The sequence below is a fragment of the Arachis ipaensis genome, chromosome B02 (genome assembly GCF_000816755.2).
Source record: "Arachis ipaensis cultivar K30076 chromosome B02, Araip1.1, whole genome shotgun sequence".
Taxonomy (NCBI): domain Eukaryota; kingdom Viridiplantae; phylum Streptophyta; class Magnoliopsida; order Fabales; family Fabaceae; genus Arachis; species Arachis ipaensis.
Genome location: NC_029786.2, coordinates 25,130,884 through 25,143,642, shown reverse-complemented (window position 1 = coordinate 25,143,642; position 12,759 = coordinate 25,130,884). Strand labels below are relative to the sequence as shown.

General features: G+C 36.5%; 1 protein-coding gene across 3 annotated transcripts; it reads left to right on the top strand.

Annotated features, from left to right (window-relative positions):
• On the top strand, window positions 95–2,896 carry LOC107625149. 3 transcript variants are annotated; one of them, XM_016327728.2, is made up of 2 exons: window positions 95–520; window positions 1,044–2,896. In XM_016327728.2, the coding sequence occupies exon 2, from the start codon at window positions 1,077–1,079 to the stop codon at window positions 2,598–2,600; it is 1,524 nt and encodes a 507-aa protein (XP_016183214.1). In that variant the 5' UTR covers window positions 95–520; window positions 1,044–1,076; the 3' UTR covers window positions 2,601–2,896. The 3 variants fall into 3 exon arrangements, with proteins under 3 accessions (XP_016183214.1, XP_020971350.1, XP_016183213.1); XM_021115691.1 differs by having other exon boundaries at window positions 620–2,896; XM_016327727.2 differs by having other exon boundaries at window positions 97–520; window positions 937–2,896.

The following is a 12,759-nucleotide window of genomic DNA, read 5'->3' as shown; positions in this document are numbered from 1 at the left end:
GAGCGAGAGAGACACACTGAATAAAGGTAAGATGAGAAGTGAGTTAAGGATACACCGTCACCGTAAGCAAACGGTGGTCCAAAAAAGTGGTGGTATCCAGTGCAGGCATTAACCTGCGAGCCCGTCCTTTTAATGAGACGCTCACTGACGCCCTTTCTTCTCTCTCTTTCCGCTCAAGTCTCATCTCCTTTTCCACTTGATCACTTATCACCACTCACTACTTCCCTTTTCTTTTTCTTTCTTTGTAGATTTTATGTTGCTCTTCTTCTTCTTCTCCTTCTTCGTTCACTTTTGACGAGTCTAACCAAGAAGTACAAAATTAGGGTTCTTATTTTCCGCCAACGTAAATATTAAAATAATATTATTCTGATTAAGAAAAAAAAGAAAGAAAATAGGGGAAAATATTGTGGGAGAGAGTGGTTGTTGACAACATGGTTGTCGATGATATGGTGAAGAGCATCATCGTCGGCTACGGAGGTTACTCTTCTTCTTCTCGATTCTCCGATGCTTATCCCAAAAGGTAAACCCTTTTGACGATCTCTCTCTTCTTCTTCGGTCTTTTCTCTCTCGCTCGCCTTTTCAATTTCTAGTTTTCATGGATTTGATGGTTTTGATTCAGTGCTTTTCACCTGATTTTGGAGGATTTATGGAGATGCGTGCAATATTAGGGTTAGATAATTTAATTCTCCTATAGCGTTTTCCTAAAATCTCTTCCTCTCTCGCTGAGATTGAAGAGATACATAAGTATAGAAGATATATTTGTGTTCGCTCTGTTTATTTTATTAGATATATGTTCAAATTATTTATTTATTCTTAAGGAAGAAGGAAAAGAAAAGGAAAAAAATTACAGAATTTTTTATTTGTTTTGTTGGATAGGTTGGATTTGTTGATTTTTTTTTTTTCCATTTTCTGTCAATTCAATTTTTATAAATCTAGGGTTTTGATGGAGGGGAGATATAGTGGGGATTGATATGATGAAGGTGTTTATGAGGTTGTTTTGTTGAATTTGTTTTTGGGAATGGCAAAAATGAACACAACACCAGCAATAGAACTCATCAGGGAAATGATGAGGTAGCATGGGCGATTCTTCTTGTCTCGTTTCTTTGTCAATGGAGAATCACCACCCCTCAACGCTCTTGTCAATGGACTCAAGTGCATCTTCTCACGAGGAACTCGATTTGGAGATGAATCGCCAAATCATACTCTCACGCCCGCCGGATATCAACCTGCCCCTCTCCGCCGAGCGCAGCCCACCCCCACCCTCTTGGAACTCTGATCCCTGCGATATCTTGGATGTCAGTCTTGGCACGCAAGGGTACGAGACCGAGAGCTTTCTTAATGTGCCCAAAGCTGCAGCAGCCGGAAGGAAGTGTGCTAAGCGAGTCGACAGCATATGGGGTGCTTGGTTCTTCTTCAGTTTTTACTTTAAGCCCTCTTTGAATGATAAGTCTAAGGCCAAGATTGTCAGGGATAGCAATGGTGTTTCAGGGTTTGACAAGTCTGATCTCAAGCTTGATGTCTTCATGGTTCAGCATGACATGGAGAATATGTACATGTGGGTGTTCAAGGAGAGGCCCGAGAATGCACTAGGTAAAATGCAGCTGAGGAGTTTCATGAATGGGCATTCTCGCCAAGGGGAGCGCCCATTCCCGTTCAGTGTTGACAAGGGTTTCGTGCGGTCTCACAGGATGCAGAGGAAGCATTATAGAGGGCTTTCTAACCCTCAGTGTGTTCATGGCATTGAGCTTGTTCCATCCCCCAATCTGATGGTCCTTGATGAGGAGGATCAGAAGAGGTGGATGGAACTCACTGGACGAGATTTGAACTTCACAATCCCACCTGAAGCAAGCGATTTCAGTTCATGGAGGAATCTTCCCAACACAGACTTTGAGCTTGAGAGGCCGCCTGCCCCAATCAAGGGTGCTCCGAATTCACACCCTAAGAAACTGCTCAATGGATCTGGACTGAATTTGTCAACTCATTTGTCTAACCACAGTAATGGAGATGGATTGGACCTATCTCCGGTCAGCAGCAAAAAGAGGAAGGACTTCTTCCCACATGCAAATGATGAAGAATGCTACTTGGCTGTTAATCCTCCAGCTGAACGGATTCCAGATATAGAGATGCACCCCCCAAACGAGCCAAACTGGTTGAATGACTTTACTGGGGTGATAAAGAGTGTCTATGGACCTGTTACTGCTGCGAAAACGATCTATGAAGATGATCAAGGCTATTTAATTATCATAAGCTTGCCCTTTGTAGATCTTCCAAGTGTGAAAGTTTCTTGGAGGAACACTCTGACTCATGGCATCATAAAGGTTTCTTGTTTGAGCACATCGCGAAAACCGTTCATTAAGAGGCATGACAGGACATTCAAGCTCACAGATCCATCATCGGAGCACTGTCCTCCCGGTGAGTTCGTCCGTGAGATCCCTCTTTCGACGAGAATCCCTGAAGATGCCAACATTGAAGCATACTATGATGGGCCAGGTTCAGCACTTGAGATCATGGTGCCAAAGCATCGGGTAGGACCTGAAGAGCATGAAGTCCGGGTATGCCTACGCCCTCATCTGGGAGGGAATGATCTTATGTTAACTTGAAGATTAGGCACTTCTATTTAAAAGAGAAGAAAAAAAAAAAGAAAATACTATTATTGTTATTATTAGGAATGCTAGTATGGTGCGTTTATGATTGTTTTTTCTAACTTTGTACCATACAGTGTTTTATCTGTAATAGAAAATGTGCGTCTTACATTTTACATATAGCACTAGCAATTTTTAGCTCACTGAATGCCCTGGTTCTTTTTGTGTTCCGGTGCATTTCTAAGCTTTTGATTGTAAGCGATTATTAATCCGAACAGAGCCGGTTCTGATCATTTATAAGAAATTATCAATTATCAATAATCATAACAATCATACCTTTGGTATAAGTGACCAAAGGATTCTTTATCTATGCCTTTGTTATGTTTCTTAGATGTATTCAATATGGTTTATGGTATATGATGCGATACGATGATGATGTAGAACCTGCGTATCACTTAGAAAAAGGTCTCTGCTATTTATATTAATGTTATTATATTTTATAGATGCAGATACAAGGTATGTGACCACTTGTACAAAACTAATTCTAGTTTTAGTAAATTGTATTATATGACCAAGTGGGGGGTTAATGGGTTATTGTCTACTCCCAGGGAATATTTGTTTCTAAAAAGATTCAATAATTGAGTTAACTTTCTACGGAGACAATCAAAATTTTCCTATTCAGCTGCGCTACTTTATGCGTACCATATGAATTTAGGAGTCTTTTTTGTTATGGGATTAATGGGTGATGGTCTTACCAATCTTTTATGGTGTCCACACTTTTTCTAACATAAATTTTAATTTTAATAATACCTTATGTTTCTAAATTATTAAGGAATCTAGGCAATAAGATAAGTCAAGAACAATTATTTGTTGAGTAATAAGAATTTTGAAGAACCGGTGTATATAATAGTTGGAAAATGATATGTTGACTTGAAACAACCAAAAAATATATTTTGCATATCCCCCTTTAATGTGATTCGGGAATAATTCCTGTTACAATGTCAATTTTTTTTTTCCAAAGGTTTTTTTCAATTTAGATAGGGGTCTAGCCCGCCCCACTCCGGCAAAAATTCGTCCCGCCCCAACTAGTGAGACAGTTCTGAATTCTCCTCCATTCCGCTTAACGGTAGGTTGGCACATAGCCCATCAATTCTCTTTCTTTTTTTTTTTTAATTAATAAATTATTAAATATTAAAAATATATATAATTTCACAACTATTTTAATAAATTTATAATTTTTAAAGGCATAAAAAATATAATTTTTAAATTCACAAACATTAGAGTTAGGAGTGACAATGGATAGGGTAGGGTAGGGTTTGGATCTAATCCTACTCCTATCCACGGGTTGAGATTTGTATATAAACTCTACTCTATCCGCGGGTTGAGAATATCCCAACTGTAACTCTATCCATTTTTTTAGTAACTAAGGATCTTTTACATTTAGTGAGAAGTCTTTAGTTCAACATCCACTTGAAACATATTTTTATATACATATATAATATATACATATATAGCATATGTGCTGGTCAGGTAGAGTTGAGATTCAACCCGCATCCTACTCGACCTGCACGAGAACCTTACCCGCACCCTATCCTATCCGCTGTGGATAGGGTTGGCAACCCTACCCGACCCGGTTGGGTACCCGCAGATAGGGTACATATTGTAACCCTAATTAAAGTCTTCATAATTCTAAATATGTAATAAATATAATCATCAACCAAATTTTTTGAAACAAAATAATAAAACTAACATTGTAAACAATAAAACAAACATTGTCCAAAATATATAATTAAACATCTTCGAGTCTCAAATCAATCAAACATAGAACATAATCCAATAACTTATAAAGAACATCTTCAATTCCAAAAAAAAAAGACGGCCTCGTTGGGAAAGCCCATCAAAGCCCGTAGATTAGACAGTGTGGGTTAGGCGGGCTTTTTAATTATAGCGATTTCAAATTTCCATCCGGCCCGCCTTTTTTAGCGAGTTACATGGGCTGGCCTAACGGGTTTCGACCCATTTGCCACCCCAAACCCGTATGAGTTTGGCAGGCCAGCTCGCCTCGTATTTAAGTGGGATTTAGTAGGGCGGGCCGCCTGCTTTGCCACTTCTATATGAAAGAAAAAGAGACAATAATTTTTTTTAATTTTAATTTTTTATATATAAATTATATATAAATTTTAGTTTAGTTTTTTTTAAAATTTTATTTTAATTTTATTTTATTGTATAAATATTTTTGGTCCCCTCTAATATTTCATCTAACTCCACCCCTATCGCTGGAAAAGCTCGCCCGCCTGTCAAAACTCGACAAAACTTACAAATTAGGTAGTACAGGTTAGTCATACTTTTTAATTATAACGATTTTAAATTTTCAATCCATTCCACTTTTTTTTTATGAGTTACGCGGATCGGTCCGAGAGACTTCGGCCGTTTGCCATTTCTAAATTTAGCCTAAGCGCTATGGGGGATAAGGACACATGATTGAGGGGTGAAGAGTTGTTGGGTGATGATATTTTGGGTGTGTTAGAGAAGCAGAAGAAAGCAAGTGTTTAATACTTTAATAATTATAGATTGGTCCTTTCCGTGTGGTGAGATTTTAGGTTGAGATCGGATTTAAAGATAAGAGTAGAGTTTGAGATATATATAGGAAATAGTATTAAGATTATGCATTAAAACATAATATTAAGATTATTCATTCTTGTATATTTAGAATTCATCACATAATAATATAATATCATATGATAGAATATTAGAATGGGGATCCCTCTTCAAAGAGAATACACAATAATGAGTGGAAAGTATAAGCATATAAAATAACATGGTATCAGTATTATCATATTTTCCTAAACCAATTTTTATTATAAATGTGTGGATCGGTTTTTTATTTATGTAAATTGTTGCAGGTTAGTATCATATCATATCTCCACAATTTAGTAAACACAGAAGACGACTCCATTGTCACCAAGGAAAGAGAGAGAGAGAGAAATAGTATAGAGAAAAACGTGGTGGATAATCGGATAATCATAATCTATATTATTTATACCGATTAAATGGCATTATTTACGTGTGGAATTTATTGACGAAGAGGTTAGTTAAATAGGCCAATGAGTAATAGCTCAAATGGCATAGAGTCCCCATACTCAATTAAGAGATTGCGGGTTCGAGTCACCTATCTTTCCAAATTTAACATCAGGGTAGCGCCCAAGTGGTGCTAGGAGCGCACCTTCCTTGCTGAAGCTTCCGTGTTCGAAACTTGCTGGGAGCATTTTAGAGCCAATGAGTAATAGCTCAAATGGCATAGTCTCCCCATAACTCAAATGGCATAGTCTTCTATCTTTGGTAAAAAAAAAAAAGAGGTTAGTCAAATAATTATCTGTTTAAGCTATTTTTGCTATATTATTGAAGTCATAGGTAGTTAGTTAGAAGAGATTATATTAGATTATCAGTAGAACAGATATGATTGGTTTATATTATAATACATGTCAAAATATATTTAATTGTTATCAATATAAATTGTCTGAATGAAACACGGGGAATCAATTTTAGGGAAATAATGTGAACAAGGTGTTACAATTTTATTATATGAGCTTTGTAATTGATTTTTTTTCCTGGTTACATTGTAACATTTTATAATTTTATAGAACATTTTATTCAAATTTTTAAATAATAATGTATATGCTTTAATATGAAAATTTATTTTATTTTATTTGTAACTGACTGGTTGTACTATAAGTGTTAGGCGTAGCAAAAGATCGATGTCTCTACATGGCCACATCATTTTTCACTTTCATGCTGCTAGACTTCATGAGCATTATTGGTTCAAAATTGACAAGGCTCATATTAGTGTATTTATTGAGTGGTGACATTTGAACGAAAATGTTTGATAACCAAAAAAAATTAATAAAAAATAACTATAACTTGCCTTATTTAACATTAATTAATTGTTACGACAATTAATTAAGGTTAAATAAAATAAGTTCTGACTGTTTTTTTGTCTTCTTAGTATTTCCGTTTTAAGAGGTCGATGATGCCCAACTGGAAGCCAACATGTGCTTGATTCCAATAACTACTTGGTGAACTTCTTTCTGGCAAGTGTAAGGATAAGTATATTGTTACTCATTCCTGGTTTTAAGAGAAGTTTAAAATATTCCCGATAGATGTCAATTTAGATACCATGACATATCCTATGGCAAGTGTAAGGATAAGTGTAAGGCTCATGATGTTGCAAAACCGTATACTCAATCCCATGACATATCCTACAATTCTCCGCATTGAGCATGACTTTCTCCTTGTTTTGGTAACACTGTCCAATTTGGAACTCAATTGGGATAGAAGTAAGATTACCCTCTTCCTTGTTGTTGAATCTTGGCATCAAGATTGAGACAGTTGAGAAGTAAGAGGGTATTGTCGTGTCTCTGAAATTGTTGGATGACCTGCTTGTCTAATCACTACAACATTCTCTTTATCTTTGTTGCTATTACCACTTATCATTAGGGCTGTATTGTGAGAACAAGATAAGATAAGACATTGAAAATAAGACATAAAAGATAAAAATATAAAATATTTTGTTTGGTGATAAACTAAAACAAATTATGAAAATTCAATTTATTCTCTTTTTTTCATTCAAAAAATTTGAGTCGAAAAATATAATAATTAAAAATATAATTATGAAAAATTAACAAAAATAATAAAATAAAAAATAAGTTGTGTCTCTTATTAGTGTTTTTGTGTTTCAGGATGGATACAAAATATACTAATTCAGTGTTTTTAGACATATTGTCTTTGTTTATATCTCTTTTATCAAATACTATTTTGTGTCTTTATGTTTCTGTCTCTATAAACAAACACAGCCTAAAGGTCTTTAACACACGTTACTATTGTTGCCAAGTGCCTCTTCTATTGGATCTAGATCCCTAGCATCCATAGAAATGTATGTGTGATTTATTTCTTATGTTAAATGCAATATCAATATCGAAATTCAAATCTTTTGCAGAAAAAAAAAAGAGATGTCACTGATGCTAAAGAATGTGCAACCACGTGAATTGAACTAGAAGCTCCCTCTTACCAACTGAATAAGGATTAGGAGTAAATCCTCCAAAACTGGATGTAAAATCTTCAAAAATATTACGACAACGGAATGATATTCACATTTCACCATCATTTTATATCGAAAAAGAATTAGACTTCACAAATTCTTGTCCAAATACAATTGTGATTAGGTACAATATTTGTATTGCTTGTTTTTCTTCTGTATGCAGTATGCACCAATTTTTTGTAGAATGATCTGCAATTCTACAAAAAGTGGTTAATGGTTGCATAACAAAAGTTGTTCATGCAAAAATTGTCTTTAAGTTGAACGTTTGCCATTTTTCTTCAAAAATATCCTTAAAATTTTATTCAATTTCACTTCTAATATTTTCGCGTCAAAATTATTCATAAATGTTAATTCTATTTAAAAAATTAAAGTAAAAATTAAAAATATCTAAAGATAGTTTTAACATAAACCGAAAACATTAAAGATAAAAGAGAATAAAATTAAATATTAAAAGTATTTAAAAAAATTACAAACATTAAAGATAAAAATATTTTACCCTTTAATTTTTCGAACTGAGTGGCACAATTTGTTTTCGATTTACATGTTTCATGGACTAGAATGGCGTCTCCTTGAGATTGATTATTTTCTCTTTTTCTCTTTTTTGGAGAGTGGATGTCCTTTTCTATGAACAACACTTGTTTTTTTAGAGAAAAAAAAAAATCCCTTTAATAATTCGGCCATTAAATTGCTTTTCACATTTCCGTGTTTCCACTCTCGTGCTTCTTCGATGGACAAATAAGCCTATGGTCCAGTTTCCCTCGCTTTTTCTTTTTTGGGTGATTTTTATAAAAAAATAACCCATTTAGCTTTACCATTTTTTTAATTAATTAAAGTTTTGGTGAGTTTGATACTGGTCAAGAGATCAATCTACCAATATTAGAAATTTAGAATATGTTTTCAAAGATAATTAAAAATTTTTTATGAAAAAAGTCTTTTTAGGAGTCCAAAAAAAAAAAAAAGAAAAAAAAAACTTGAACTTGGCACCTTTTTAAAATGTATTTCAAACTTTTATCATGTATACCAACTCTTTTTGCTTTTCGCTTTTACTGTTACATGTAATTGTTTGCATTGAGTTTTAGCAGAGTTTTATAACTAACACTGCTTATCTTATTTTATCATTTAAGCATCAAACTGGCATATTCTACTTTCCTACCGTAGGAGCACTTAATTAAAATTGATATAAATAACAATCCCGTTAATTAAGATTTTTTTTAAATAAAATAAATATTTTATTTACCGAAATAAATAATTTGTAATGTTTTTTATCGAAATGCGTCGAATCTCTTATCTCGTTTACACGAAACGACGTGGACGTATCGCGTTTGTACGCATATTGTGTAAAGCCCTTATCTCATTTATCGAAATACGTATAATTTTATCTCATTTATATGTGAGGATGTCTATATATACATCTCGTCCGCAGATTTAATTAAGAGCTTTTCACTTCTATTTTTTGACTTTTTCTCCCACTTTTATCATTTTCTAATCATATTTTTGAATTTCTTAAAGAATATGGCGCGTGCTGATAATCACGATGGAGACATTAACAGACTGTACGCGACTTGGCATATTACAGGGACAACCGACTTTGAGGTTGATGTTGTTTTTCATTTTATGTTTATGTTAAAGTATAGATATGTTGCCATACTTAGGGTACTTTTATAGAGGTCGTATGCAGTATATGTTAGACAAATGAATATATGGTTAAGAATGATTTAAGTGCTAAGATATGATGTTAGACATACTTTAAAATAGATTTGTTAGTTAAATATTTGTTTAGGTTTATTTTTCTTTAATCTATGTTATTATTAAGCATAAGTTTATTAATTTAGTTATTAATTTAGGTTATTAACAATTTCTAATAAACTTAATTAAGTAGCAAAATATTTATGTTTTTATTTATTAAATATTTAAGTAAATAATTTTTTTTTTGTTACTTAAATTAAGTTATCAAGTTGATGGTGTATTTGTTGGTTATTCAAGTAAATATTTTTATTTTATCTAACTTACGAAGGAGATACGAAATGAATTTTGTTATTCACTATTTAACTAAATAATTTTATTTAAATTAAATAAAATAGACATTTATTAGTGTAGTCATTACTAAATATTTTTATTTAAATAAATTTATAATTTAAATGTTTGTAATTATTTGTTAAGATTTTACTTATAAGTCAAATTAATTCGTTATGTATACGTTTGTCGATAGAGTGTTTTACGTTGAAATTTTTATATCTTTATAGGTTTACGCATTTTTTATTCAGTTTTTTATTTTTTTACTAGAGGTCTCGCCTACTTCTTTCCAGAAGAGTGAGCCACACAATCTCACCACCGGACACTATTGTCCCGTACCTGAGAGAGGATGGGTTCAGCGATGCATTGCCACTCAGAGATTTTGTATTCGACAACTCCCTAATCACGGTATATGTTGAGCGTTGGCGTCCAGAGACCCACACCTTCTACCTACTGTTGGATGAGTGCACGATCACCCTACAGGACGTTGCATACCACCTCGGACTGCGCTAATGGAGAGCCCGTGGGTGGTTGCTTTTGTGACTTCCATACATGGTACAGGACCGGGGCCTAGGAGTTGGTTGAGCGGCTATTCGGTGTCAGGCCTCTTGTAGTCTAGCAACAGAGAGCGCAGAGGAAGGAGTCTTTCTCCCTAAAGCTGACATGGCTTCGGGAGAGTGCCCAATAGATGCTGCCCGATACTGATGATCTAGCCACCCTCCGACAGTATGCGAGGTGCTGATAAGTCCAATAATCAGGTTCATCTCCGGTTGCTCCCACTACTGGACGACTTTTAGAGGTCTCGATCTCTATCTTGGGATCTGCGGTGCTAGCATGGACGTACCATTCCCTATGCTTTGCGACACATCACTCCACCACGGACATCGCCAGGTATACTCCTTTGCTGGTATCTTGAATATACCAGAGGTTTCCTAAGTGGTGTCCACCTGAGCGACAAATTTATATGTACCCTATGGCTGCAAGGCAACTGTTTAGTTTCGTTTTACTATTCTTCATTTTTCGCATAACAATATTATGACAGATTAACTGAATGGTGGTTATTCTTGCAAATGTCCACAGGTTGATCGGCATGACACAGCAGAGTAGGGACCAGCACGAGCAGAGAGTCCTACAATGGCGTCAGGAGTTGGATCAGTTATTGTGGAATGAGGTAAGCGAGTTACCCTTTTATTGGGTTTAAGTTGCATAGATTACTCAAACTTTTATTATACCTGTTACTGATCATTCTTTCACTGCGTCCATTGTAGTTCACGTGGATGCCGTACGACGACTCTGCACCGCAGGATATCTGCTCGGTATGACTGAAGAAAGAGGCAGAGTGGGGGACATGGATGTCTGTTGTCCCCCTCGTCTGCTTCAGCATAGTTGAATTCTACCATGCCAATTGGGTGAAGCGCCAATTCAATGGTGAGCAGCTAATGCCAGGGGACCTGATCAATGTCGACAAGTTCCTGACTACTATAGGGCAGGGCGAGGACGTCTGGTGGCCAACCAACCTTCGTGAGTGATATGACCGGTGGAAAGATCAGTTTGGGGAGGGACACCAGATATCCATTCAGCCGTGCTTGGACTATCGACCGACGCGGGAGTATCGGGATTGGTATCGACTGGCTTGCCGCGTTAGACACTTGTTGGGACAGGATGTGCTTGATGATCTCAGACTGTTGGATACCGGGAGATGTGTAGCCTTCTGCCAGCCAGCCGAGGGATGTCTAAGACCTTCCCCAGGATGTCCCTGACTGTCATAGGCGGGCCAAGGTGGTTTGGCCAAACACCCGGAGGGCCACCAGGCAAGAGAGGGATGTCAGAGAGTGTGGAGGTGCTGCAGGAAGCTGCAGGGATAAGGTTAGGCCCAGCAGAGAGTGCTTGGATGTGGAGTCCAAGGAGGAGGCAAAGTATCACCGACAGGAGGAGAACGGTGATATCCCAGATGATCAGGGCAACTCGCTGCCTCCTCTTCCACCACTACCACCCCTTCCTCCACCATATTCGTCGTCTAGGTCATGCTCACAGGTTGGTCGGGATGCTTGGGATGTTGCCCCCTTGGTTGGCATGACCTCGGTGCGTCCAGCAGTCGCCTTGAGGCATCGATGGTCGATGAGATATATTTTGAGGAGGCTTTCCATATTCATACCACTGACCATCCTACCATGCAGCGCATCGCGGAACAGTTCCACACAGGTAGGGAGCAAAGCATGGGTCAGCCATACCAGCATTCGTTTGCTCCTAAGTCCACCACTGTTTGGGTCCTACACATTTTCCTAGGTTCTGGCACATACTCCCGCACACACTTCTGACTCGCTGCTCAGTATGTGACACCGCCATGTGGCATCGGCCATCGGCATTATTTTTCGGGTGATTACCATTGACGAAATCATTGTGATTGTTGTATGCTGTTATATTATATTTACCATTAATATATTTTGACGTATTTTGATTAACTATCAGCAGTTGTATCATGGAACAATATTATAGTTATATTTTGTTGTATTTTGATAAATTACCAGTAGTTGTATTTTGGAACAATATTTATGTTATATATTTCTCGTATTGTGCATGTTTCATGTCAATGTGGTTATGGTTTGTACTTTAATATTTAGAGTTCAATGTAAAACGTAATAGGCGGAGTACAAATGATAACTTTAAGTGAGCAAATTTGGAGTACAAAATATCCTTAGTAAAAATAGCACAAACTCAACCAAGACTTGTACTACATAAACACATGAACTACGCAAACATAAATCCTAAGCCAAACATATACAAAGTAACAACTGTAAACTAAGCCTCGTCTGTCTGCTGGTTTGGACAACATCTTCGGGTATGACCAATTTACCTGGTATCGACAGAAACTTCAACTCGTACACCTTGAACACAGCTTGCTGTGTGTACACCGGATGGACATATGGACCCTATTCGATATTCTCGGCGGCACAGGCAGCAAGCGCATGACGACATGAGAAATGCAGTGACTGGAAAAAGCCACAGTCACACGTTCCCACCGTCAGGCGAACACGGAACGATCCCTGTAACCAACCCTTGAAAGGCTCC

Coding starts and splice junctions, on each gene's coding strand:
- LOC107625149 (XM_016327728.2), top strand. CDS start 1,077: ATGGGCGATTCTTCTTGTCTCGTTTCTTTGTCAATGGAGAATCACCAC.